The sequence below is a fragment of the Crotalus tigris genome, unplaced genomic scaffold (assembly GCF_016545835.1).
Source record: "Crotalus tigris isolate CLP2741 ecotype Arizona unplaced genomic scaffold, ASM1654583v1 scf7180000019466.1154592, whole genome shotgun sequence".
NCBI classification, from domain to species: domain Eukaryota; kingdom Metazoa; phylum Chordata; class Lepidosauria; order Squamata; family Viperidae; genus Crotalus; species Crotalus tigris.
In genome coordinates this window covers 857,897-885,000 of record NW_024097552.1, presented here as the reverse complement: position 1 = coordinate 885,000, position 27,104 = coordinate 857,897, and the positions used below count along the sequence as shown (strand labels likewise).

The 27,104-nt window shown below is 43.3% G+C and overlaps 1 protein-coding gene across 2 annotated transcripts in view; it reads right to left on the bottom strand.

Moving 5' to 3' along the window:
* PIK3C3 (phosphatidylinositol 3-kinase catalytic subunit type 3) overlaps positions 1–26,654 on the bottom strand; it is a 111,459-nt gene extending 84,805 nt beyond the window's left edge. Inside the window, exons 1-9 of one of the 2 annotated variants that reach the window (XM_039362476.1) lie at positions 26,515–26,654; positions 23,155–23,343; positions 21,450–21,593; positions 18,203–18,332; positions 15,095–15,121; positions 6,409–6,495; positions 3,839–3,934; positions 1,985–2,056; positions 437–541 (exon numbers count right to left, since the gene is read on the bottom strand). In XM_039362476.1, coding sequence (XP_039218410.1) covers positions 437–541; positions 1,985–2,056; positions 3,839–3,934; positions 6,409–6,495; positions 15,095–15,121; positions 18,203–18,332; positions 21,450–21,593; positions 23,155–23,343; positions 26,515–26,582 — 918 coding nt within the window. In that variant the 5' untranslated portion in view covers positions 26,583–26,654. The remainder of the gene's footprint in view (positions 1–436; positions 542–1,984; positions 2,057–3,838; positions 3,935–6,408; positions 6,496–15,094; positions 15,122–18,202; positions 18,333–21,449; positions 21,594–23,154; positions 23,344–26,514) is intronic. The other variant, XM_039362477.1, reaches the window with a different exon arrangement.
* Positions 26,655–27,104: the final 450 nt, after the last annotated feature.

Genomic DNA, 27,104 nt, shown 5'->3' with positions numbered 1-27,104 from the left:
GCCATTTGTCCGAAATGGGATAGGGTTTCCTGCCTGAGCAGGGGGTTGGACTAGATGACCTCCAAGGTTCCTTCCAACTTTATCATTATTATTATTATTGTCCCCTTGCATTCTGGGGCTCCCCTCTCACTGAAAGCACGGTATCCAACAAGAAACAATAGATGGAAACTAATCAAGGAGAGAGGCAACCTGGAATTGAGAAACTTCCTAACAGGGAGAACAATTAACCAGTGGAACAGCTTGCCTCCAGAAGTTATGGATGCTCCATCACTGGAGGCTTTTAAGAAGAGATTGGACAGCCTTTTGTCTGGAGTGGTATAGGGTTTCCTGCCTGAGCAGGGGGAGGTTGAACTAAAGGCTCTGTAATTCTGTATTTTTATATAAGCCTGGCAAAAATTAAATGAAGAATAATTCAGTGTTTTAAGGTGGAACGTACGTTAAGCTGATCCCGCGTAGCAGCATTGGGTTTAAGGTCATGATCCGAAGGACCGCTTCTTAAACTCCTGGCAAGCTTGTGATGCTTGCTTTCCACCAAGTTCTCCTTTAAAAATAATAAAATGAAGGACACATCAGTTTCGAAATCAATGGCAATTACCTATGTACAATATTCTCTGTTCTGAAGTGATGCAAGCTGAGGAGATACAGAGGTTTTTTTTGCGAAGGCTGTGATCAAAATTATTGTGATACTTCAACAGTTCAAGAAAGATGTACCAGAGAGAGTGGGAGAAAGGGAGGATGGAGGGATGGAGGGAATGGTGTAGGGTTTCCTGCCTGAGCAGGGGGTTGGACTAGATGACCTCCAAGGTCCCTTCCAACTTTACTACTACTACTGCTATTATTATTATTATTATTATTATTATTATTATTATTATTATTATTAGTGTTAGAAATATTGTGCAGGAAATCCTATTTGATTTTATTTCCAGCGGAAGGAAGGAAGGAAGGAAGTTACAAATTTTATAACAATATTAGCAAATATTGCAAATCATATATGATTTTACTTCCAAAGGGAGGGAGGGAGGGAGGGAGGAAGGAAGGAAAGTTCATGGTAGTGAAGAAATATTTAAGCCAAGAATGGGCAAGACAGAAATTTATTCCTCCCTACCCTGTGTTCCTCCAAATAATTTGACATTATTTCAGCGCACTTTAACTCATAGCATACTCTTGAAATTAACAATATCAAAATAATGTCTAACTATACCAATAAATAAAGATGTGTAATGATGAAGCCAAAATCAATCACATTTTGAAAAAGAAAGGTATTATGGATATGAAAGAAGAAAAAAGAGATAGCCCTTGATAATTTTTTGAAAGATAACTTCATTAGATTTTTTTTTACAACTAGAAAGATAAAAACTAACAAAAAATAATAACAAAGGTAGGAAACAGAAAAAAAGGTTAAGAAACAAACAGCAGAGCCGACAGCACAGAAAAATAAAAATGTGAATTAATGACTAAGTTTCTTTTACAACAGCTATAGGAAGAGATATAAACAAATACATTATAATAAGGCATGTATAGATTTAAATTAACCTTTTACTCTAAGATAGCAACAGAACTTTCACTTTTCCATTCTTGCTATTTTTTTCTAATTATCAATCCTCATTCTCACCACCATCACTGCCTAGTTCAGGTGCAGGCAACCCTTTCTCTTTTATGACTCGTGGACTTCAACTCCCAGAATTCCTGAGGCAGCCATGCTGAGGGGACAGGGAGAGGTTTCCAAGCTGAGCCCTGCTGGCTCAGGAATTCTGGGAGTTGAAATCCACGAGTCATAAAAGAGCCCAGGTTGCCTACCCCTGGCCTAGTTCCTTCTTTGTCAGTTTTATTGCTGATGACTTTAGCCCCAAGACTGTTTGAAATGTAAGCCATCTTCAACTTTGGAAGCCTTGTTTGTATATTCACATGCCCAAAGACTCACAAACACATTTTTTTTCCCTAAATTCAGCCTGCCCTAAGTTATGTGGTACCCAAACATTCTTACCATGGACATCTGCGGATCAGGAACCTTAACAATCTCGGAGCTTGTATAAATTGGACACGCTTCATCACCATCCTAGATTAGAAAACCCAAGAAAAATCCATTAAATCATTATCTAAAATAGTCCATTTTCAATGGACAGATTCTACCAATTGTTGGGAAAGTTTCCAGTTAAGATTTTAAAAAAAAAAAAAGTTTGTGGTGGTTCATGACAGATCAAAGGCCTTTGGGGAATTTCTGCAAGTTAAATACAATAATAGATTGTGAAGAGAGAGCTTTGAAGTTTAACTTTGTTGTTGAGTTTACCTACTAAGTATTTTTCTTAATACAGTAGATAGATGTCAGGGCAAACTGGTTGGGTAAACAGAGCTGTAGAAGGTCATAAGAATAGAAGAAAAAGGGAAAGGGAGAGGAAAAGGAAATAAGAATAGAATAGAATAGAATAGAATAGAATAGAATAGAATAGAATAGAATAGAATAGAATAGAATAGAATAGAATAGAATAGAATAGAAAATGTGGCATAGAACAGAACAGAATAGAATAGAAAATGTGGCATGGAACAGAACAAAACAGAACAGAACAGAATAGAAAATATGGCATGGAACAGAACAAAAACAGAATAGAATAGAATAGAATAGAATAGAATAGAATAGAATAGAATAGAATAGAATAGAATAGAATAGAATAGAATAGAATAGAATAGAAAATGTGGCATGGAACAGAACAGAACAGCATAGAATAGAACATGTGGCATGGAACAGAACAAAACAGAACAGAACAGAATAGAAAATATGGCATGGAACAGAACAAAAACAGAATAGAATAGAATAGAATAGAATAGAATAGAATAGAATAGAATAGAATAGAATAGAATAGAATAGTTCTTTATTGGCCAAGTGTGATAGGATAGGATAGGATAGGACAGGACAGAACAGAACAGAAGTTGGAAGGGACCTTGGAGGTCCAACATCCTGCTTAGGCAGGAAACCCTATGCCATTTCACATAAATGGTTGTCCAATCTGTTCTTTAAAATCTCCAGTGTTGGAGCATTCACAACTTCTGGGTAAGGTTGTTCCACTGATTAATTGTTCTCACTTTCAGGCCATTTCTCCTTAATTCTAGATTGCTTCTCTCCTTGATTGGTTTCCATCCAATGCTTCTGGTCCTGCCTTCAGGTGCTTTGGAGAATAGCTTGACTCCCTCTTCTTTGGGGCAGCCCCTGAGATATTAGAATGCTGCTATTATGTTACCCCTGGTCCTTCTTTTCATTAAACTAGACATACCCAATTCCAGCAACCATTCCCTATATGTTTTAGCCTCCATTCCCCTAATCATCTTTGCTGTTCTTCTCTGTACTCTTTCCAGAGTCTCAATAACTTTTTTACATCGTGGTGACCAAAACTGGATGCAGTATTCCAAGTGTGGCCTTACCAAGGCATTGTAGAGTGGTATTAATACTTCACGTGATCTTGATTCTCTCCCTCTGTTAATGCAGCCCAGCACTGTGTTGGCTTTTTTGGCAGCTGCAGCATACTGCTGGCTCATATTTAAGTGATTGTCCATTAGGACTCCAAAATCCCTCTCATAGTTGCTACTATTGAGTGATGCCAGCTTGTGTTGCAAAGGAGGAAAACTATTAGTATTCAGCTAGAGGAGACAATATATGTGTATGCATAATACTGTGATCTGGAGGATTATATTTGACCTCATGTGTGATCAAGAGTGAAAAGCAAGCGCTTTTCTTTGATACTTTAGCTCATTTTTTTTAGCATTAGATTCTCCCGTGCTGTGTAGCACACCAGGCATTGCTTCAAATCACGTAGATGAAAATCAACAACCGGCCAGTGTTGCGTACCTTCTCGTAATACACGATGGCGTATTCTTTGTCATCGCATTTGACGCAACGGAACTCAATCATCAAGTACATAAAATTAGAACTTCGCTTCTCGCTCTGAGAATAGGAAGGAAGGAGAGAGGGAAAAAAAGCTGGGTGAAGCAGCTCTCATTTGGAACTTTGATTTGCAAAACGAATCTAATTCCTGTCAAGATTTATTTGATTGTTTGATCTCGCCTATATTTCCTTATCAGTAATTCAAGGTGGCAAAAGTACATAATACTCCTTCCTCCTCCCATTTTTCCCTCGACAATCACCCTCACATGGGGGTTTGGCTGAGAGAAGAGAAGGACTGGAACAAAGTCACCCATCCGACTTTCATGTCGAAGGCAAGATTAGAACTTGTAGTCTCCAGGTGATTGGCCCAAAATCACCCAGTCGATTTTCATGCCTAAGGTGGGACTAGAAGTCACAGTCTCCTGGTGGTTGGCCCAAAGTCACCCAGCTGTCTTTCATGCCTAAAGTGGGACTAGAACTCACAGTCTCCTGGTTAAGTCACCCAGCTGGCTTTCATGGCTAAGGTGGGACTAGAACTCACAGTCTCCGGCTGATTGGCCCAAAGTCACCCAGCTGGCTTTCATGGCTAAGGTGGGACTAGAAGTCACAGTCTCCTGGTGATTGGCCCAAAGTCCCCCAGCTGGCTTTCATGGCTAAGGTGGGACTAGAACTCACAGTCTCCTGGTTAAGTCACCCAGCTGGCTTTCATGGCTAAGGTGGGACTAGAAGTCACAGTCTCCGGCTGATTGGCCCAAAGTCACCCAGCTGGCTTTCATGGCTAAAGTGGGACTAGAACTCACAGTCTCCTGGTTAAGTCACCCAGCTGGCTTTCATGGCTAAGGTGGGACTAGAATTCACAGTCTCCTGGTGATTGGTCCAAAGTCATCCAGCCGGTTTTCATGCCTAGGGCCAAACTAGAACTCACGGTCTCCTGATGATTGACCCAAAGTCACACAGCTGGCTAAGAAATCACAGTCTCCTGGTGATTGGCCTAAAGCAGGGGTCTTCAAACTTGGCCCTTTTATGACTTCTGGACTTCAACTCCCAGAATTCCTCAGCCAGGCACGCTGGCCGAAGAATTCTGGGAGTTGAAGTCTACAAGTCATAAAAGGGCCAAGTTTGAAGACCCTTGGCCTAAAGTCAACTTTCCTGACTAAGGCAAGACGAGAACTCACCGTCTCTAGGTTTCTAGACCGGCACCTTAACCACTAGGCCAGGGGTAGGCAACCTTGGCTCTTTTATGACTCGTGGACTTCAACTCCCAGAATTCCTGAGCCAGCATGGCTCAGCTTGGAAACCTCTCCCTTTCTCCTCAGCATGGCTGGCTCAGGAATTCTGGGAGTTGAAGTCCATGAGTCATAAAAGAGCCAAGGTTGCCTACCCCTGCACTAGGCCAAACTGGCTCTCCACAGAGACATAGAGATGGTTTCCTATTAACCCCTGCCCTCTTTTTGGAACACCCTTACTGTTGTAATTCCTCGCCAGCCAGTGAACCCAGCAGCTGAGTCAGAGGAATCAGAGGAGGAGGAGGGGCTTGGAGTGACATCAGAGTCAGAAGAAAGCTCTGAGAAACTCCAAGACTTACAGTCTGATGAGGAGCCCGGCCCCTCTACTCATGCTCAGGCTGAAACACAGCTGTGTTGGGAGCCTGAGTTGGACAGTGATGAAGAACAGCTGGGACAAATCCAGGATGCACGAAAGCACAGGCAAGAGAAGCGAGTAGGACAGAGGAATGCAATGGGGCGGCTCCAAAGGCAAAGGAGAAGGCATTAGGAAGCCACGCCTTTGCTGCATAATAAAAGGGAAGGTGTGGGAGGTGCTGGTTGCCAAAGGCTACCATTCGTGTTGAGGATCAAGTCTCTGTGGACTGTGTTTGTTTGCCTTGGACATTGACTCAGGTCTGTGAATAATAAAAGGGGATTGGTTTTTTCCTGTGGTTCCAGCCTGCTTGTTGGAAGAGGGGTTTCTCCTTGTGAGCATAACAAGGACTCACGTACAGAGTGAATTTCCGGTCTATAACGCAGTCCTTTCAGCAGTTCCAGGAAGATTCCACACCCTTTTTGCACTCTTATTTCAAGTGACCCTGAGCGCACAGATAAAGCCCCAATGGCCTCAATGGTGCTCAGAGAGAGTACTAATGACCAGGTGACTGCAAAGAACTGTGTTCCTTCCATTCCCTCCCCCCCCCTACTATCACCATTCTGCCAGAATCCATGAAGCTTCTTGAATGAGAAGCCAAAGATCTTCAAGGGAAAACAAAGGAAGTCCAGTTGCCTTTTTGAAAAAAAAAAATCACTTTTGAGGCACCCACCCCTCTAGATCCTTCCGATGTAACTCAGAGGCCAAATATCAACACGGCCTCATCCTTCCTCTGTCCCAAATGAGACCATCACCCCAAGAGGACTGAGAGGGGAGGGAGATGGGAAGAAAACGGAAGGGCTTCAGAGAGCCTTCCCTGAAGATCCGGCCCTTGGTTGGGCACCGCCGTTTCCCAGTTGGCCATGCTCCAAAACTCATCAAAGCACATGACGTACCTCGTTGATCATTTCAATTTCTCGGAAGGTCAACCTATCCAGCCAATCGACTTTAACCATGTGGCCCTGCCGGTGAGATTTGGTGAGCTGGAAGGAAAAGGTGGAAAGTGGTTATTTAGCTGGACAGAAGGAAGTTGCCATGTTGAAGATATTACACGCATGCATGCATGTATGCGTATATTCTCATTGATTCTGTCTTGATATTTAGCTACCTATCTACATATCTACCTACCCATCTATGTATTAATTTACCTACATATCTGCTTACCTATCTACCTTCATATCTGCCTACCTATCTATGTACCAATCTACCTACATATCTGCTTACCTACCTATCTACCTTATCTACTTACCTATTAACGTACTGATATACCTACATATCTAACTATCTACCTACCTACTTATCTACCTACTGGTATCTATCTACCTTCATATTTATCTACCAATCTACCTCCCTATCTACCTCCCTATCTACCTAGATATCTATCTCCCTATCTACCTACCTACATGTCTGTCTGTCTGTCTGTCTGTCTGTCTGTCTGTCTATCATCTATCTATCTATCTATCTATCTATCTATCTATCTATCTATCTATAATAGATAGAGGTAAATAGATGATGGATAAATAATGGATGGATGGATGGATAGATAGGAGATATGTGTATATTATTTATCCATCATCTATTTACCTCTATCTTCTGACATCTATTATTAATCTATCATCCATCTATCATCTATCCATATACATATCCATGGTGGTACAGTGGTTAGAATGAAGTAACGGATTGTGGTGGGACCGTTAGAAATGCATTTTCTAAAATTCACCCAAATAATCCCATGCTCCATGCATTTTCTCCAAAATATGGGGCTGTTGAGTTTTATGCCTTCTAACCCATCAGATGAGATAAAATAGCTGTATCTCCAAGGTATTAAAGGTTTAATATGACCCCAACGTGGAAAAAGTTAACCATTTAAGCCAATTATTCCTTTACTGTTGGGTTTACTCAATGTGTTTAACTTGATCCCTATATTTGTTTGCATATTGTGAAATGTGTCCATTGCCTGCAAATAAATAAATGGAATACATCTATCTATCTATCTATCTATCTATCTATCTATCTATCTATCTATCTATCTATCTATCTACCTACCTATATATTATCTCTCTCTCCCTATCTATCCTCTATATCTATATCCATTTATATATCTACACATATCTCCTATCTATCCATCCATCCATCATTTATCCATCATCTATTTACCTCTATCTTCTGACATCTATTATTAATCTATCATCCATCTATCATCTATCCATATACATATCCATGGTGGTACAGTGGTTAGAATGAAGTATTGCAGGCTAACTCTGCATTCCATTGTCAGCAGTTTGATCCTGAGTGACTCAAGGTTGACTCAGCCTTCCATCCTTCCAAGGTCGGTAAAATGAGGACCTAGATTGTTGGGGGCAAGTTGCTGACTCTGTAAACCACTTAGAGAGGGCTGCAAAGCACTGTGAAGCAGCATACAAGTGCTATTGCTAGAGTGTTGTACCAGTTCCTATCGCCACCCCTTGCCATAGTTCAACGCACCTTCATCAAGGCAATTAAGCATTTCAGATTAGGTCAAACTGAACAAAATTTCACTCCCAAGGGCAGCTTTGATCTAAATACCTGTTTTCATCTTCCAGGGGAAACAAAACAATTGAGAACAGCCACTTGACCCAATCCCTGGTGTGGCCTTCCACTCCCAGAATGCCTCAGCCTCCATGTTTGGACTTCAGCTCCCAGAATTCTTCAGTCACCACGTGTCAGGCCAAAATCAAGAGCGGCACCTGATCATTCTTCCAAGCGGGTGGTCCTTCATTGTTTCACACTTCTAGACCAAATCTTGCCCAGACTGAAGACTCTACTGCCTGCATCTATAATGTACTCTGGGAACTATTAGGGAGGAGCTGTCTTCACCCTCTTTCTCTCACACATGGTTATCTGGGGGCTGTGTTGCCTCTTATTCCCCTGAAATGTAGCCCCTCCCTCCTGGGGATCCAGACTACTTAACGTTCCATCACAGAAAGTGAAACTGAAACTGAAAGCAAAGCAAAGCATGCTGGTAAAGACCAAGTGGCGGCGAGCCGAGGTGGCGCAGCAGTTAGAGTGCAGTACTGCAGGCCACTTTAGCTGACTGTGTTCAGCAGGTCAGCAGTTCAAATCTCACCGGCTCAAGGTTGACTCAGCCTTCTATCCTTCCGGGGTAGGTAAAATGAGGACCCAGATTGTTGGGGGCAATGTAAATATATATATATATATATATACATTGCTTACTGCTGTACCCCGCTTAGAGAGTGCTTGCACTTAAAGCAGTATATAAGTCTCATAAATAAATAAAGAAGAAGAGGAAGAGGAAGAAGGAAGAGGAAGAGGAAGAAGAAGGAAGAGGAAGAAGAAGAAGGAAGAAGAAGAAGGAAGAAAAAGAAGAAGAGCCGAGGTGGTGCAGCAGTTAGAGTGCAGTACTGCAGGCCACTTTAGCTGACTGTGTTCAGCAGGTCAGCGGTTCAAATCTCACCGGCTCAAGGTTGACTCAGCCTTCCATCCTTCCAGGGTAGGTAAAATGAGGACCCAGATTGTTGGGGGCAATGTAAATATATATATATATATATACATTGCTTACTGGTGTACCCCGCTTAGAGAGTGCTTGCACTTAAAGCGGTATATAAGTCTCATAAATAAATAAATAAAGTGCAGCCCTTTTCTTTCTAGCTTTATCTCCTCTGGCTTCAGCTCCTTTGAAGAGCTCAAGAAGCATGCACAAGGCTCTCCCATTAATTGAATCCACACGACAACGGTCATCATTTGAGCTGAGTCATGAGGGTGGTGATGTTCCTGATGATGATGATGATGATGACAACCAACCCAAAGTCATCCAGGGAACTTCCATGGGCAAGGATGGATTAGAACAGGGTGCTCCAGACTTGGCAACTTTGTGGACTTCAACTCCCAGAATTCCCCAGCCGGCCCAGCTGGCTGAGCAATTCTGGGAGTTGAAGTCCAAAAGTCTTAAAAGTTACCAAGTCTGGAGAGCTCTGGATTAGAACATAGGTCTCTCGGTTCTTAGTCCAATGGTGGCGCAGCAGTTAGAGTGCAGTACTGCAGGCCACTTTAGCTGACTGTTCAGCAGGTCAGCGGTTCAAATCTCACCGGCTCAAGGTTGACTCAGCCTTCCATCCTTCCAGGGTAGGTAAAATGAGGACCCAGATTGTTGGGGGCAATGTAAATATATATATACATTGCTTACTGGTGTACACCGCTTAGAGAGTGCTTGCACTTAAAGCGGTATATAAGTCTCATAAATAAATTAATAAAAATAAATTTTCACCATTGCACTACATCAATTCTCACCTGGACCTCATTCAGGTAGACTAAAGAGACATAGAGTTTGAAGAAACTGGACTCCTTATTTTCAGGCTGTGGGGTTGTGTTTGTGTAACCAGAGCACAATCCAGCCAACCAAATTTTAGCTTTGGGGCCAGGTTATTTGAAGGAACATATTTTCCCAGTTTCATCTACCCAAAGTCCCCAGAGCAAGGAAACAGAGTATGTTAAGGATCCCCTCTCTCAAAGAGGTCCATCTAGTTAGAACCAAGAAGAAACTAATCAAGGAGAGAAGCAACCTAGAACTAAGAAGACAATTCCTGACAGTTGAGAATAATTAACCAGTGGAACAACCTGTCTCCAGAAGTTGTGAATGCTCCAATACTGGATGTTTTTAAAGAAGAGACTGGATGGCCATTTGTCTGAAATGACATAGGGTCTCCAACTTGAAGGGCTTGGACTGGAAGACCACCAAAGTCTCTTCCAACCCTGTTCTATGTTCTAGTTTCCTGACTGAGCAGGAGATTAGACTAGAAGACCTCCAAGGTCCCTTCCAATTCTGTTATTTTATTCTAAGGGCCTTCTCTGCGGTGGCTCCCTTCCTGTCGAATATTGTCTCTGTGGAGCTAAGGCTGACCCTCAAGGCTCTTTCAAAAGGCCCTGAAGACATGGTTTTCCAGTGGGCCTAGAGATCCCAGGGTGATATGGAACCCATCAAGTGCTTAACTTGATTGCTGCTGCTGTATTATTATTATTATTGATCATCGCACAGTCAGCCAGATGTTCAGACTGGATTTGGCATTTTGTCTACCTATCGAGTCCTTACCCAGGACCTGGGATAGGCAGATATGGATGTTTGATGGTATTACAGATATCGTCGCAGGATGGAAGCAGTTCCTATAAGGCTGCCTTTTGCAATTGACTAATAGCGAATTTGTCAATGCCAATGGTGTTCAAGTGGTGCTCCAGTTGTTTTGGGATTGCACCCAAGGAGCCTATGACTATTGGTACTACCCTTGCTTGCTTTTGCCACAGTCTTTCTATTTCTATTTGTAGGTCTTTGTATTTTGTTATCTTCTCCAGTTCTTTCTCTTCTATTCTGCTATCTCCAGGCACTGCCACGTCCACTATCCAGACTTTTTTGTCTTTCTTATCAACAATTGTTAAGTCTGGGGTGTTATTATTCTTATTATTATTCTTATTATTATTCTTATTATTATTTATGGAAGTAGGGATCTATTAGGTTCTGCATCTGGGTTTTATTTCTGTAAACTACCCAGAATCCCAATAAGCAAGTTTGATGGCCATATACATAAATAAATATTAATATTTATTAATATTATTAATAAATAATAAACACAATAACAACAAAATGTGTCTTGTACGAATCCAGCCTACATGCTTTCTTCATAGCTCGCTATTTGCAAACTCAGAAAAAGGAGTAAAACCAAGCTGACTCTACCTTTAAAGCATAAGTAAACTATGGGTTGTGTGAATGCTACCCAGAAACAATTTAGCAATGAAGGTTACATGTGTCTAGGTGTATCGCTCAATGCAGTTGTGAAAACTAGCTTAGTTGATAAAGATTGTCAGCATATTCTGCTAGTGTTCCATGTTGGAAAAAAAGGGGAAAAAAGGAAAGATAAATGAGAATTGCTCTAGTAGGGAAAGAAAAGCTTCCAGTGATGGAGCACCCACAATTTCTGGAGGCAGGTTGTTCCACTGGTTAATTGTTCTAGCTGTCAGGAAATTTCTCCTTAGTTCTAGATTGCTTCTCTCCTTGGTTAGTTTCCATCCATTGCTTCTTATCCTGCCTTCGGTTGCTTTGGAGAAGAGGTTGACCCCCCTCTTCTTTGTGGCAACCCCTCAAACATTGGAAGACTGCTATCATGTCACCCCTAGTTCCTTTTTATTTATTTATTTATTTATGAGACTTATATACGCTTTAAGTGCAAGCACTCTCTAAGCGGTGTACACCAGTAAGCAATGTATATATATATATATATATATATATATGTAGGTCTTTGGTTGTTCGGGTTTTCTCCCACGTAAAATTGGAAGTGTCTTGGCGACGTTTCGACGAAGTCCCATTCGTCATCTTCAGGCTGCTCGAGGCACGAAGCTGAAAGCACCAGCCTGAAGATGACGAATGGGACTTCGTCGAAACGTCGCCAAGACACTTCCAATTTTACGTGGGAGAAAACCCGAACAACCAAAGACCTACATACAGATACCCGCGAAAACCTCAGAAAACATATATATATATATATATATATATATATATATATATATATATATATATATATATATATATCTATATATATTTTTACATTGCCCCCAACAATCTGGGTCCTCATTTTACCTACCCCGGAAGGATGGAAGGCTGAGTCAACCTTGAGCCGGTGAGATTTGAACCGCTGACCTGCTGAACACAGTCAGCTAAAGTGGCCTGCAGTACTGCACTCTAACTGCTGCGCCACCTCGGCTCTTTTTCTAGACTAGATCTACCCAATTGCTGCAACTTCCCCACAAGGGCACATTTTCTTGTGACAATAAACCCAGCCCTTTTTTTTTGAACGAGGCCAACCTGCAATGACAGTCAATCTTGTATTGGGATTAACCTGGGCATAGACTGGGCGCACCAATGTGTAAAGCCTTCAGAATTGTTCCTTTCCATGATTGCATCTCAACAGGCCTGCTTTTTACACAGCTATTTATTTATTTATTTGTTTGTTTGTTTGTTTGTTTATTTATTTATTTATTTGGTACTTTTCAAAACTCATCAAGACTCAGAAAACCAGAAAGCACCAACCGAGGAACGAGCATGCAAAATTTCTTATGGGATTAAACGGAAAGCTTTAAAATTAGTACACGGAATAAACCTTGCACACAGCAACCTCACTGAGGAGACCGGTTCATACCAAAATGCAAAAAAAAAAAAAAAAAAAGTCATTCCAAAAAGGGACACTTTAAAAAAAAAAAAAAAAACCAGGATGGCAACATTAAACTTTGCTACACCAAGTTTTAGTCAGGAAGTTAAAAAAAATAAAATTTAAGAAATCCAGCCGAAATCATAAGCGGAAATTAATTAAATTAATCCTCCTATGCGTTGAAGAGTCATAACGGATTGTGGTGGGACCGTTAGAAATGCATTTTCAAAAATTCACCCAAATAATCCCATGCTCCATGCATTTTCTCCAAAATATGGGGCTGTTGAGTTTTATGCCTTCTAACCTGTCAGATGAGATAAAATAGCTGTATCTCCAAGGTATTAAAGCTTTAATATGACCCCAACGTGGAAAAAGTTAACCATTTAAGCCAATTATTCCTTTACTGTTGGGTTTACTCAATATGTTTAACTTGATCCCTATATTTGTTTGCATATTATGAAATGTGTCCATTGCCTGCAAATAAATAAATGGAATACATCTATATCTATCTATCTATCTATCTATCTATCTATCTATCTATCTATCTATCTATCTATCTATCTATCTACCTACCTATCTAGATATAGATAGATAGATAGATAGATAGATAGATAGATAGATAGATAGATAGATAGATATAGATGTGTTTATGTATGTATGTGTATATATATATACCCTGAATTAACCAGGGGGAGGTTAATCATGCTAACCCATTAAAAATAATTAACAATGGTTGACCTTAATCAAAGTTAGTGTGCCATGTAACTATAATTGCTGTCTTCATCAGATCTGATTAAATATGTTATGAGACACACACACTCCCAAATCTGGACCTTGATATATATTTTTTACTATGCTGGATGTCAACGCTGCTCACATCAGATGTTTTTTCTTTGATGACAGTTGGAGATGCAACCATTTTCTTCTTATGTTTTAGACTTAAGAGTTAGAGTTAGATGATGCTGGGGGGGAGGAGGAATGTGCATGAGAGTTTAGCTAGACATAACAATACTGGACCTAGTGTGAGAACCAAGGTTTTTGAAATAAGAGATGATAAGAATTGGCTGGGCTGGAGAACTGGAGGGAGAGCCTGCATTTCAAACTAATTGGAGAATGTGATTTATGACTGTTAATTGGTGGAGGGAATTGTGCTTTGATATTATGGGCTGAGGGGAGAGGAATTCAGATTTTGGCTTAAGCTATGTATGTGCCGCTGCTATGCTTCTCGAATAAAGATTCTTTAAGGTAAACAATGCCTCAAAGTTCTTTTGAAGAGTTTCATCTGTTGGAACCATGACCCTGACATTATCAAAAAGGTCCATAATTAAACAGAAATCCAGTCACGGTCAAAATAAGATGAGAAACCTCTAGAGACAGTTACCTTTTGTTGTGTTTTATTAAATATTTCCACTGAACTGGAGATGAATTAAAGTAGTGGCCATGTGTTATATCTTAATCTTTATTAATATGAAAATAATATGTGGGGTCATCGGAGACAAATATTGCCCCCGTAAATGAGTCAACCATAATCTCTCTCTGATGCATTTACAGAAAATCAAAATCTTAGAGGGAGATTCACCATAGTAAATGAGACACTATTTATGACTAAGTCTTATTTGTTCCAGCCAACAGCTATACCCAGAGTCACTCGGTCAAAGTTGGGTGGCTGTAGAAATGGAATAACTAAATAAAAATAAACAAAAATAGCTGGTCAACTATGGCTGCCCATAAAAGCTAGGTAGAGTCATCCTTGGCTACTAATTGAAGGGGCAATCACTAGGAAATACCAAGGCTGTAATCTTAAAATTTCCAAAACACTGTTAAGAATCGTGCATGGATGCAGCTACAAAGAGCCAACTGTATCTAGTTTTTAGATGCTTTAGGCCAGGGGTCTTCAAACTTGGCCCTTTTGTGACTGGTGGACTTCAACTCCCAGAATTCTGGGGGAGTTGAAGTCCACCAGTCACAAAAGGGCCAAGTTTGAAGACCCCTGATTTATATCAATGCATCTACTTTATTATCAAAACCTGCATTCTAGGAAAAAAAACACAAAATAACCCTCCATGACTAAATCCTGGACTGTCTGAGACTGGGTTTGGACCCCAACTTAAAACTATGATATGCCTTCTTTGGCTTAGCACAATATGTATTCTTCATCACTGTGGATTTTGGATCATGGTTTAAAGCTTGTTATGTCACCTATGGGGCTAAACCACAGTTTAGCCCAATGCTACAAGCCCCTACTAGCAGATGCTAGACGAGCAAAAACTGGCAAATGAACAAATCAAAGAAAACTTTTTAAAGATTAGGATGTTAGTCTTCGGGAACTTGCAACCATGTGCTTTTATCCCAAAGATTGGTGCCAACAAGCCATGGTTTCCTTGATACTTACTTCCTCCAAATGTTCCTCGCCTGAGGCCTACATTGAAAAACACAAACCTATCTGTTAGCTGCACATCTAAGAAGGGCATCTGAGACCTTGATCCATCCTTGAATCCTCTGTTCTTCCTGGAAATGCTACTTTGATTTTAAGGGGTCAAAGGTTTAGCAACGTGGTTAACCTTAGCCAGAAGGACGTGGAAAGCAAAAATGGGTCAACTTTTCCAGCCCTCTGCAAGAGTTACCCCAAGAAGAACAGGGTCACAAGAGAAACAAGGAACAGATCCAAAGATGAAGAAATGTAAGGCATAATAAGATGGAAGAAGGCGACAAAACCTTCCCAGAGAAGCAGGAAGCAAAATCTAAGACAGCGGTTCTCAACCTGTGGGTCGGGATCCCATTTGGGGTCGAACGACCATTTCACAGGGGTCGCCAAACAACGCAATCCGCCATTTTTTCCCCCTTTTCCTTAGCTGTGCTACTCCCTTTTATTCTATGGGCTTTTGAAAGTCAATAGAATAGACTCTCTTGAATAGAGTCTAATTCTATTGGCTTTCCAAAGCCAATAGGAATTGTCCAGGCTGTCTCTGCCCTGCTGAGCCCGCCAAAAGTCCCAGTCTGCAAACGGTGCTGCAAGTTGTCTGCAGCGAAGGCGAGCTGTCTGGAAGTTTCCACCCCTCCCTGCTGAGCAACTACTAAAAATGTAAGTAAAAGAGGGCCAGGTGTGGGAGGTAGAAGGCCGGCGGGCGCAGGGAGGGTTGCTGGCACGCGTGGGGCCCGGCGGGTGCCTTACCTCCCTTGGGCTGGGCCAGCTGGTGGCCCAGCCGGTGGTCGCCCTGCGCCGTCTCTGCCGCTTGCCAGCTACGCCTCGGCCGGCGCAGGGAGCGGCACCACGCATGTGCGGCGCTCCCGGGCAGGGAAAGTCCTCGACTTACGACCGGTTGGGTAGTCCTTGACTTATGATCGGTTGGGTAGTCCTCGACTTACGACCGGTTGGGGGTCTCGGCATTAAAAAGGTTGAGAACCACTGATCTAAGAGATCTCCCTTCCCAGAAATTGGTCTTCAGAACAACCTATGAACATGAAAATTCCCCATGGGAATGTCATGTTCCTATCACTACAAAAGGTAGCATAGAACAGGGCGGTCCAACTTTGGCACCTATTAAGACCTGTGGGCTTCAACTCCCAGAATTCCTTCACCAGCCATGCTGGCTGATGAATTCTGGGCATTGAAGTCTATAAATCTTAAAAGTTGTCAAAATTGGACCTCCTTAGCTTAAGGCAGTGTTTCTCAACCTTGACAATTTTAAGGCATGTGGACTTCAATTCCCAGAATTCCACAGCCAGCCATGATGGCTGTGGAATTCTGGGAGTTAAAGTCCACATGCCTTAAAATTGTCAAGGTTGAGAAACACTGGCTTAAGGGGTCTGCAAAGATGACCTACATTTATAGTAGTGACCAAAATTATGGAAACCTTTTGGGAAAAGGGTATTTTTGAGGTTGGATGGCTAATATCACCACTTTTTTCGGGGATTACTACCATAAAATTATATATCAATGGAAAGATAATTTAATCAGGAATGTAATGCAACAAGGTTTGTTCAATTATCTGTACTGTATTCTATGAAAAGTTATAGCCAAATAAGCAGAAAAAGGAAGCACACCTTGCTTAGGTTGATCTCAGGTAGCTTTCCTTCATCTGATTGTAGCCAATGAGCATGAGTGTTTAGAGAGCCAATCGGGTGTCATCTTGTTTTGCCAATGAGCCAATCAGATCACAGTAGGATCCAGTGATTGATGTCCTGTATTGAAGCTGAGAAGAGGACATTTGTCAGTGTGTTATGTGATCGCTATCAAGTTGGTTGGGGTTTTTTTGTGTTCTTTCATTTAGTGAGCTTGTAAAATATAATAAAATTAAAGTCATGGTGCAAAGACTTGACTGGTCACCCAGAAAACGATGCAAAATAGTATTATTAAGTGAACAAGACTACAGTGATAAAGAAATTAGAAGAAAAATGGGTGAACGAGAGGTGGCATTTCTACTGTACACTTTTCCCAAAAGGTTTCCACAATTTTTGCCCACTACCGTATATGGCCCAAAGAGACACCTTTCATTATAAAACTATCAATATTTTGAGTTTCAATAGAGAGAGATAAAACACAGTTTCCTGTCTTTTACTCTCACAAGAACTCTTAGTTGCTTCTAAGAGGTAGACTGGAACTCACCGACTCCTGGTGATTGACCCAAAGTCACCCCGCCAGTTTTTATGCTTAAGGCGGGACTTGAACTCACAGCTTCCTGCTTTCTAGCTGGGTGCCTTAAACTACTACACCAAACTGGCTCTAAACATGCTTTAACTTCCAGAACGAATTCCTTGCCATCTTTGTTCCGTTCGTGGCTTCACTCTGGTTGAGATCCTTCTCAAACCATCATGGAGAATCACTATCATAAGCAATCAACCACTGTTAGTAATAGGATAACAGAGCTGGAAGGGACCTTGAAGGTTTTCTAGTCCATCCCCCTGCTGAGGCACGAAGCCTGATACCATTTCAGACAAGAAGAAAATAAGGCTGTTTTGTTTGTGATTCAAAGCCTTGTGGAAACGCAGCCAGTGTTTTATCGTGCAGTGTGAGCCAAGCCATTATCACGGGTCATAGTAAGAGTATCCCATGATGATTCTAGTGTTTTTTAACTCAGGATTAAATTTTTAGCGGGTTGTAGGAATCTCAGTGACGAGTCATTGATTCCTTCACTAGAGAAGAATCCTGTATTTGCTTTTCAGAGGTCTATCTACTTTGATAGCAAATTGTGGATGATTAAATTAGAACATAGAACATAGTTGGAAGAGACCTTGGTGGTCTTCCAGTCCAACCCCTTGTTCACGTTGGAGACCCCATGTCATTTCAGACAAATGGTTGTCCAATCTCTTCTTGAAAACCTCCAGTGTTGGAGCACCCACAACCTCTGAAAGCAAGCCATTCCACTGATTAATTGTTCTCAGTGTCAGGAAATTCCTCCTTAGTTCCAGGTTGCTTCTCTCCTTGATGAGTTTCCATCCGTCGCTTCTTGTCCTGCCTTCAGGAGAATTAGAACAACAAACAAAGGGAGTTCCTTCTTACCTTGGCTAACCGACTCATCTTGTCTTCTGAAAATGTGCTGCTTGTTTTCCCAGGAGTTTTGGTTGGCTCAGAACCATCTGCCTCCACGTTAGGCCATACTTTGAGATCGTGCATTCCTTGACGGAACATCCTACAAAAGGAAGGCTAATTTAGATAGATAGATAGATAGATAGATAGATAGATAGATAGATAGATAGATAGATAGATAGATAGATAGATAGATAGATAGATAGATAGATAGATGATAGATAGATAGATATAGTGGAAGGATGGATAGATAGGTAGATGACAGATAGATATAGATGATATAGATAGATAGATAGATAGATAGATAGATAGATAGATAGATAGAAGATAGATAGATAGATAGATAGATAGTGGAAGGATGGATAGATAGATAGATGGCAGACAGACAGACATAGATAGATGACAGAGATAGATAACATAGATGACAGATGATAAATAATGATAAATAGATATAGATGACACATAGATAGATAGAGATGATAGATGATAAATAGATAGATGACAGATAGATGATAGAGATAGATTACATGACAGATAAATAGATATAGTCAGATAGATAGTTGATAGATGATAGATTATAGATAATGATAGATGATAGATTATAGATAATGATAGATGATAGATGACAAAGATGATAATGACAGATAGATAGATGACAGACAGACAGACACATGATAAAAAGATGACAGATAGATGATAGATAGATAGATAGATAGATAGATAGATAGATAGATAGATAGATAGATAGATAGATAGATAGATAGACTTTTATTGTCATTTTTTTTCCAGTGGACACAATGGCACACGTTAAAAATGAAATTTAGTTGCTTGCTCTCAAAGTGTACACATACATAACACACGTTTAAAACATACTATATACAACATATGTATAGACCTACACCCTTACATGCAAGTAACATATAAATATTAATCGCTGTCCATTTTGAATACATAATGGAAGGAGGTAGCTTGAGAATTCACAAGGTTGATACTGATTAGAACAAAAGTGTGGCTGAATCTGGCTGTTGTGCTATGGATACCACAGAGTTTCCTCCCAGAAGGTAACAAGGAAGACAGGTCATGAAGAGGGTATATAGCATCCCAAATAATCTTTCAGACCCTGCTCAAGCAGCGCTTCTGTGCTATGTCCTGGATGGGAGGGAAGGAACTGCCAATGATCTTTTCAGCCATTCTCACCACTCTCTGCACCGCCTTCCTGTCCAAAGCAGGGATGCTTCCAAACCAGACTGTGATGCTGTATGATAAGAAAGCAGTTATCCTAGCATGGTCCAAAAAAAAAGCGAGTCAGCCAACTTGGTGGGCACACAACTCAGGATCTCAAACAAGGAACACACACTATACTACTGAGACTCACAACTACAGGTCACCCACAGTACAGAAGGAGACAATCTGGTGACCAAAGCATCAGACAACTCCTGTAGTTTCTCCACAGCATCTTCCAGCCCAAAGCTCAACTCCTTTCCATGCCATGAGCTTCCCTACAAATAGTTTCTCTACTTACAACCGTTCGTTTAACAACTGTTCGAAATTGCCACAAAATTTGTGAAAAAATGTGACTTATCACTGCTCTTCGTACTCATGACCCTTGTATGTCACTTGGGCAAAATTTGGGCACTTCACTTATCTGTGCCCTCGGGGTCACCTGAATAGTGCAAATAGATGTGGGACCTTCTTGGAACTGCTGAAAGGACTGTGTTGTACACAGGACATAGGTGGTGTTGTACCTCTCCTCCTCTTGTTGAGAGGGGGATGTTCAATTTTAAGGTGGAGGGTGTCAGCATCCACCTTGAGAATCCAAATAAAAATCCAGGTTCATTCCATCTCCAAAAGTCTTACTGTTTATTGAATATACTGCATGGTAATGCCGAGGCAAAACTAACTCTGAGGTTTCAACATCACCTTAAACCAGTGGTTCTCAACCTTTCTAATGCCACGACCCCATAATACAGTTCCCCATGTTGTGGTGACCCCCAACCACTTATACATCACCGGGTGCCAGGGGCGTGGCCAAAGAGGAAAAAAATGGTGGACAGCCTTGTTTGGCGACCCCCGTGAAATGGTCGTTCGACCCCAAATGGGGTCCTGACCCACAGGTTGAGAACCACTGCCTTAAACAATAATTTCCTCAGCCAAACCCCCAATGTCTTACATAGTCATATAATAATAATAATAATAATAATAATAATAATAATAATAATAATAATAATAATAATAATAATAATAATATAATAGAGTTGGAAGGGACCTTGGAGGTCATCTAGGCCAACCCCCTGCTCAGGCAGGAAACCCTATACCATTTCGGACAAATGGCTGTCCAATCTCTTCTTAAAAACCTCCAATGATGGAGCATTCACTGCTTCTGGAGGCAGGTTGTTCCACTGGTTAATTGTTCTAACTGTCAGGAAGTTTCTCCTTAGTTCTAGGTTGCTTCTCTCCTTGATTAGTTTCCCTCCATTGCTTTTTGTCCTGCCTTCAGGTGCTTTGGAAAATAGCTTGACTCCCTCTTCTTTGTGGCAGCCCGAGATACTGGAACATTGCTATCATGTCCCCCCTCGTCCTTCTCTTCATTAAACTAGACATACCCAATTCCAGCAACCGTTCTTTATATGTTTCAGCCTCCAGTCCCCTAATCATCTTTGTTGCTCTTCTCTGTACTCTTTCTAGAGTCTCAACATCTTTTTTACATCGTGGTGACCAAAACTGGATGCAGTATTCCAAGTGTGGCCTTACTAAGGCATTGTAAAGTGGTATTAATACTTCACGTGATCTTGATTCTATCCCTCTGTTAATGCAGCCTAGCACTGTGTTGGCCTTTTTGGCAGCTGCAGCACACGGCTGGCTCCTATTTAAGAGATTGTCCACTATGACTCTGAAATCCCTCTCACAGTTACTACTATTGAATCCATATAAACAAGTACATTCCTCCTCCTCCTCCTCCTCCTCCTCCCCCTCCTCCCTGCAAACCACACTCCTTACTAGCACTGATGCTGTTACCTAGTTAGGGTAATGAAACGTCTGCAAGAAAACAAGCAAGTTCTGAGAGCACCAAGGACCCCTCATGTCAACCTTGAGCTACAAATATTCTCCTCCACGGGGTACAGCCAGGACCTTCTCACATTTGTGGTGTTCCTCCCCAAATGCTACTTTTCTGTGTTCAGGTCACCCCCGGAGAATGGGAAGAGAAGGCAAAACAACTCACCCATATTTCCCAAAGAGGGAGACCGTTGTGCCACCAACAGGGACGGCTTTCCCAGGTCCATAGATGTCCCATATGGTGAAGGCCACCTGGGCATTTCGAGGCAAATCAGGATATTTGACTGGCAGTTTCAACCATTCGTTCCAGCTGAGGGAGAGAAGTTAAGCTTTTAGTTCAGATTTAAACTGTTCTACGCATCCCGAGATTAGAGACGCAAAATCTGACTCAACTAGTAACGTGATCAACCCATTTGGGCCGTGGTGGCGCAGTGGTTAGAATGAAGTATTGCAGGCTATTCCTGATGACTGCCGGCTGCCTCCAGTTCGATTCTCACCGGTTCGCGGTTGACTCGGCCTTTCATCCTTCTGAGGTCAGTAAAATGAAGACCCAGATTGTCCAAGTCAACAGGCTGACTCTGTAAACCGCTTAGAGAGGGCTGTAAAGCAGCATGAAGCGGTATATAACTCTAAGTCAGTGGTTCTCAACCTGTGGGTCAGGACCCCATTTGGGGTCGAACGACCATTTCACGGGGGTCGCCTAACAACGCAGTCTGCCATTTTTTCCCCCTTTTCCTTAGCTGTGCTACTCCCTTTTATTCTATTGGCCTTTGAAAGCCAATAGAATAGACTCTCTTGAATAGAGTCTAATTCTATTGGCTTTCGAAAGCCAATAGGAATGGTCCAGGCTGTTTCTGCTCTGCTGAGCCCGCCAAAAGTCCCATTGTGCAAACGGTGCTGCACCAGTTGAGTAGTCCTCGACTTACAACCGGTTGAATAGTCCTCGACTTACGACCGGTTGGGGGTCGCGGCATTAAAAAGGTTGAGAACCACTGCTCTAAGTGCTATTGCTATTCTTTCTTCCTTTTCTTCCCTTTCCTTCCTTCCTTCCTTCCTTCCTAGGTGGTGGCACAGTGGTTAGAATGCAGGATTGCAGGCTAATTCTGCCCACAACCAGGAGTTCGATCCTGAACAGCTCAAGGTTAACTCAGCCTTCCATCCTTCCGAGGTCGGTAAAATGAAGACCCAGATTGTTGGGGGCAAGAGGCTGACTCTGTAAACCATTTAGAGGGGGTTGTAAAGCAATGTGAAGCGGTATATAAGTCTGCTATTGCCCTTCCTTCCTTCCTTCCTTCCTTCCTTCCTTCCTTCCTTCCTTCCTTCCTTCCTTCCTTCCTTCCTTCCTTCCTTCCTTTTTCCTTCTCTTATTTCCTTCCCAGTGGTTAGAATGGAGAATTGTAGGCTAATTCTGCTGACTGCCAGGAGTTTTGAGTCTCACCGCATCATGGTTGACTCAGCCTTCCATCCTTCCGAGGTCAGTAAAATGAAGACCCAGATTGTTGGGGGCAAGAGGCTGTAAACCATTTAGAGGGGGCTGTAAAGCAATGTGAAGCGGTATATAAGTCTGCTATTGCCCTTCCTTCCTTCCTTCCTTCCTTCCTTCCTTCCTTCCTTCCTTCCTTTTTCCTTCTCTTATTTCCTTCCCAGTAGTTAGAATGGAGAATTGCAGGCTAATTCTGCTGACTGCCAGGAGTTTTGAGTCTCACCGCATCATGGCTGACTCAGCCTTCCATCCTTCCGAGGTTGGTCAAATGAGGACCCAGATTTGTGGCAGGGAAGCTTCAGGGCATAAAGTAGTTGAAGAGTGCTAGGAAAGGCCCAGAGGAGACCTTTAGGATCTGCACTACTCATCCCCAACCCCGAGGACTTACTTCCACCTGGTGCTGAACGCTTTGTAGGACGTCCGGACCGGAAGAGCGAGTGGTTTCCCTTCTGCAAACACCTGGCAGGTGACATAGAGGTCCGAACACGTTTCTTGGTACAAGCCGGAGAACCTCAGCATGGGGTTTTCCAAAACCGCTTTGTAGCTCTTCTGCTCTCTTTTCCCCTCCAAGCTGCCGCTAAGCGGACAAGGCAGGAAAACAAGATTTGAGTAGGATATCGTTATTATTGAATAGGAGAAGGAGAAACCAGTTGGGTGTAGTGGTTTAAGGCAGCAGGCTAGAAAGCAGGAGACTGTGAGTACTAGTCCTACTTTAGGCATGAAAATCGGCCGGGTGACTTTGGGCCAATCACCAAGAGACTGTGAGTTCTAGTCTCACCTTAGGTATGAAAATCGGCTGGGTGACTTTGGGCCATTCACTAGGAGACTGTGAGTTCTAGTCCCGCCTTAGGCATGAAAATCGGCCGGGTGACCTTGGGCCATTCACCAGGAGACTGTGAGTTCTAGTTCCACCTTAAGCATGAAAATCAGCCGGGTGACTTTGGGCCATTCACTAAGAGACTGTGAGTTCTAGTCTCACCTTAGGTATGAAAATCGGCTTGGTGACCTTGGGCCATTCACTAGGAGACTGTGAGTTCTAGTTCCACCTTAAGCATGAAAATCAGCCGGGTGACTTTGGGCCATTCACTAAGAGACTGTGAGTTCTAGTCTCACCTTAGGTATGAAAATCGGCTGGGTGACTTTGGGCCATTCACTAGGAGACTGTGAGTTCTAGTCCCACCTTAGGCATGAAAATCGGCTGGGTGACTTTGGGCCATTCACTAGGAGACTGTGAGTTCTAGTCCCGCCTTAGGCATGAAAATTGGCTAGGTGACTTTGGGCCATTCACTAGGAGACTGTGAGTTCTAGTCCCACTTTAGGCATGAAAATCGGCCGGGTGACCTTGGGCCATTCACCAGGAGACTGTGAGTTCTAGTCCCACCTTAGGCATTAATATTGGCTGGGTGACTTTGACCCAATCACCAGGAGACAATGAGTTGTAGTCTCACTTTAGGCAGGAAAGCCAGCTGAGTGACTTTGGGCCAATCTCCAGGAGACTGTGAGTTCTAATCCCGCCTTAGGCAGGAAAGCCAGCTGGGTGACTTTAGGCCAGTCCCCCGCTCTGAAACAAACCCACCTTACAGGGTTGTTATTGTGAGGAAAATAAGAGGAGTACGGTGGGTCAGACATGTTTTCCACCTAGAGTTATTTGCAAAATAATAAAGGCAGGATAAGCAAAATATTCCCAGAGCTAAAATATATCTCCTGAAGACAAAACTTGCACAATCAATGGGTTTGAAAAGTTACCAGTGAGCGGGGTTTCCACAAAACAGCCTGGACCGAATACTCTGTTAACAAAAAATACCACACACAGCCACAACAAAACCCTCCGTGGAGAAAGCCAGCATTGTTGGGAGAAGAGTTACACCACCGCAACTCACAATGTAGTATCTGCTCAGCAGAAAAGAATTTGGGAAGGATTGACAGCAAATTGTGGAGCCATAGAGCTGTTAAACTTTCCAACAATCAGGCCTATTCATAATTCAATACCGCGGGTTTGTGTCTATATAGCCCATGTGTGCATTTGTGTGTGTGTGTGTGTGCGTGCATGTGTGTGTGTGCGTGTGTGTGCGTGCGTGTGTGCGTGTGTGGGTTTCAGCAGCCTTGCTGAACTACCACAGCAGGCACTGGAACTGAGAAAAGCAATTTAAATTCCGCCCTGACTTGTGAAGTTCCAGAATAAAAAATAGCAGTTGCTCCCTTTTACAAGTAGTCCTCGGCTTACGACCACAATTTCTGTTGCTAAGTGAGACATTTGTTAAGTGAATTTTGCCCCGTTCTATGACCTTTCTTGCCGCAGTTGTTCAGTAAACCACAGCAATCGTTACATTAGGAGCACCATTGTTTAGCAAATCGGCCTTCCCCATTGACTTTGCTCGTCAGAAGCTCGTGAAAACGGATCCCGCGACACTGCGACCGTCGTAAATATGAACCAGTTGCCAAACATCCGAATTTCGATGGCGCAACCACGGGGAGGCCGCAACGGCCTGAAGTGTGAAAAGCGGTCATAAGTCACTTTTTTCAGTGCTTTTGTGACTTTAAGCGGTCACTAAACGAATTGCTGTAAGCCGAGGAGTAAGTACCTGTACATGCTTGTAGAAGTACAGAAATTAAATGCAAATAACAGCAACATCCCATCCCAAGTTGTTGCACAGCAAAGGACCCCTCCTCCCTCCCCTGTTAATTGCAAAGCAGAGATCTCCCCCCCCCATTCTGTGTCCCAGATCTTTGCAAAGCAGGGACCCCTCCCCTCTCCCCAGTTAACTTGCAAAGCAGGGACTCATCCCCCCTCCCCATTTAATTGCAAAGCAGAGATCTCCCCCTCTCTGTGTCCCAGGTCCTTGCAAAGCAGGGCCCCCTCCCCCCCTCCCCAGTTAACTTACAAAGCAGGGACCCATCCCCCCCTCCCCAATTAATTTGCAAAGCAGGGACCCCTCCTCCCTTTCCAGTTAATTACAAAGCAGAGATCTCCCCCCCCCTTGTATGTCCCAGGTCGTTGCGAAGCAGGGACCCCTCCCCCCTCCCCAGTTAACTTGCAAAGCAGGGACCCCTCCCCCCTCCCCAATTAACTTCCAAAGCAGGGACCCCTCCTCCCTTTCCAGTTAATTGCAGAGATCTCTCCCCCCCCATTCTATGTCCCAGGTCGTTGCAAAGCAGGGGCCCCTCCTCCCTTTCCAATTAATTGCAAAGCAGGGACCCCTCCTCTCACCCCAGTTAATTGCAAAGCAGAGATCTCCCCCCTCCGTCTGTGTCCCAGGTCGTTGCAAAGCGGGGACTCCTCCCCCCTCTCCAATTAACTTGCAAAGCAAGGACCCCTCCTCCCTTTCCAGTTAATTGCAAAGCATAGGTCTCCCCCCCCCTTCTGTGTCGCAGGTCGTTGCAAAACAGAGACCCCCGCCCCCTCCCCATCTAATAGCAAAGCAGGGACCCCTCCTCCCTCCCCGATGAATCGCAAAACAGAGATGCCCCCCTCCCCCTTTTCTGTCCCAGATCATTGCAAAGCAGAGACCCCTCCCCCCCCTTTTATCCCAGGTCGTTGCAAAGCAGGGACGCCCTCCTCCTCCACCCCACCCCCACCCCAGTAATTGCAAAGCAGGGGCCTTCCCCCTCCCGTCCCAGGTCTTTGCAAAGCAGGGATACCCCTCCTTCCTCCACCCCCCCAAACCCCCCACAGCCCTTGGGAGAGGAGCTGCGCCCCCCCACGCGCCCCAAATCCCCATCAGGACGGAGCATGCGCAATCCTACTCACATCTTGAGCTGGACGTTCAGGTCCAGATCGCAGCTGTGAACATAGTAGAACTTCTCCGCTTCGCCCATGGCGGCTGATGCGCCGACCCTCCCGCTGCTCTGTCATCCGCACCAGCTGATCCTTTCGCGCCCGTCCCTCCCCCCGCGCTCTTCCGCGCCCTTCCAATCAAACGGCTTGGAGGCGCTCGGCGGAGCGTCCCATTGGAGGGCGCGCGCGCGCTCCGCCCTCTCGCTCCCTCCCTCCCTCCCGCTCACCTCCGAGAAAGGGCAAGCGTTCCGGGCGGCTTTCTTTTGCCCGACGCTAAGATGGCGGGCGGCGTTGTACGGAAGAAGGGGGCGGGGAAAGATGGCCGCGCCTACAGGGAACGGGCGAAGATGGCCGCGCTCAGAGGGAATGGGCGAAGATGGCCGCGCCCGGTAGCTTTTTTTTTCCGTACAGGACAAACAAATTCAGCTTAATAATACTGAGGGGCTTTCGAAAGCCAATAGTGGGAGTAGCACACCTCATGCAAAAGTTGGGAAAAAAACATCAAAAAAAGGTGCCGGAATGCCTTCCTGAGCGTTCTATGAGAAAAAAAAGCCCTGCAGATT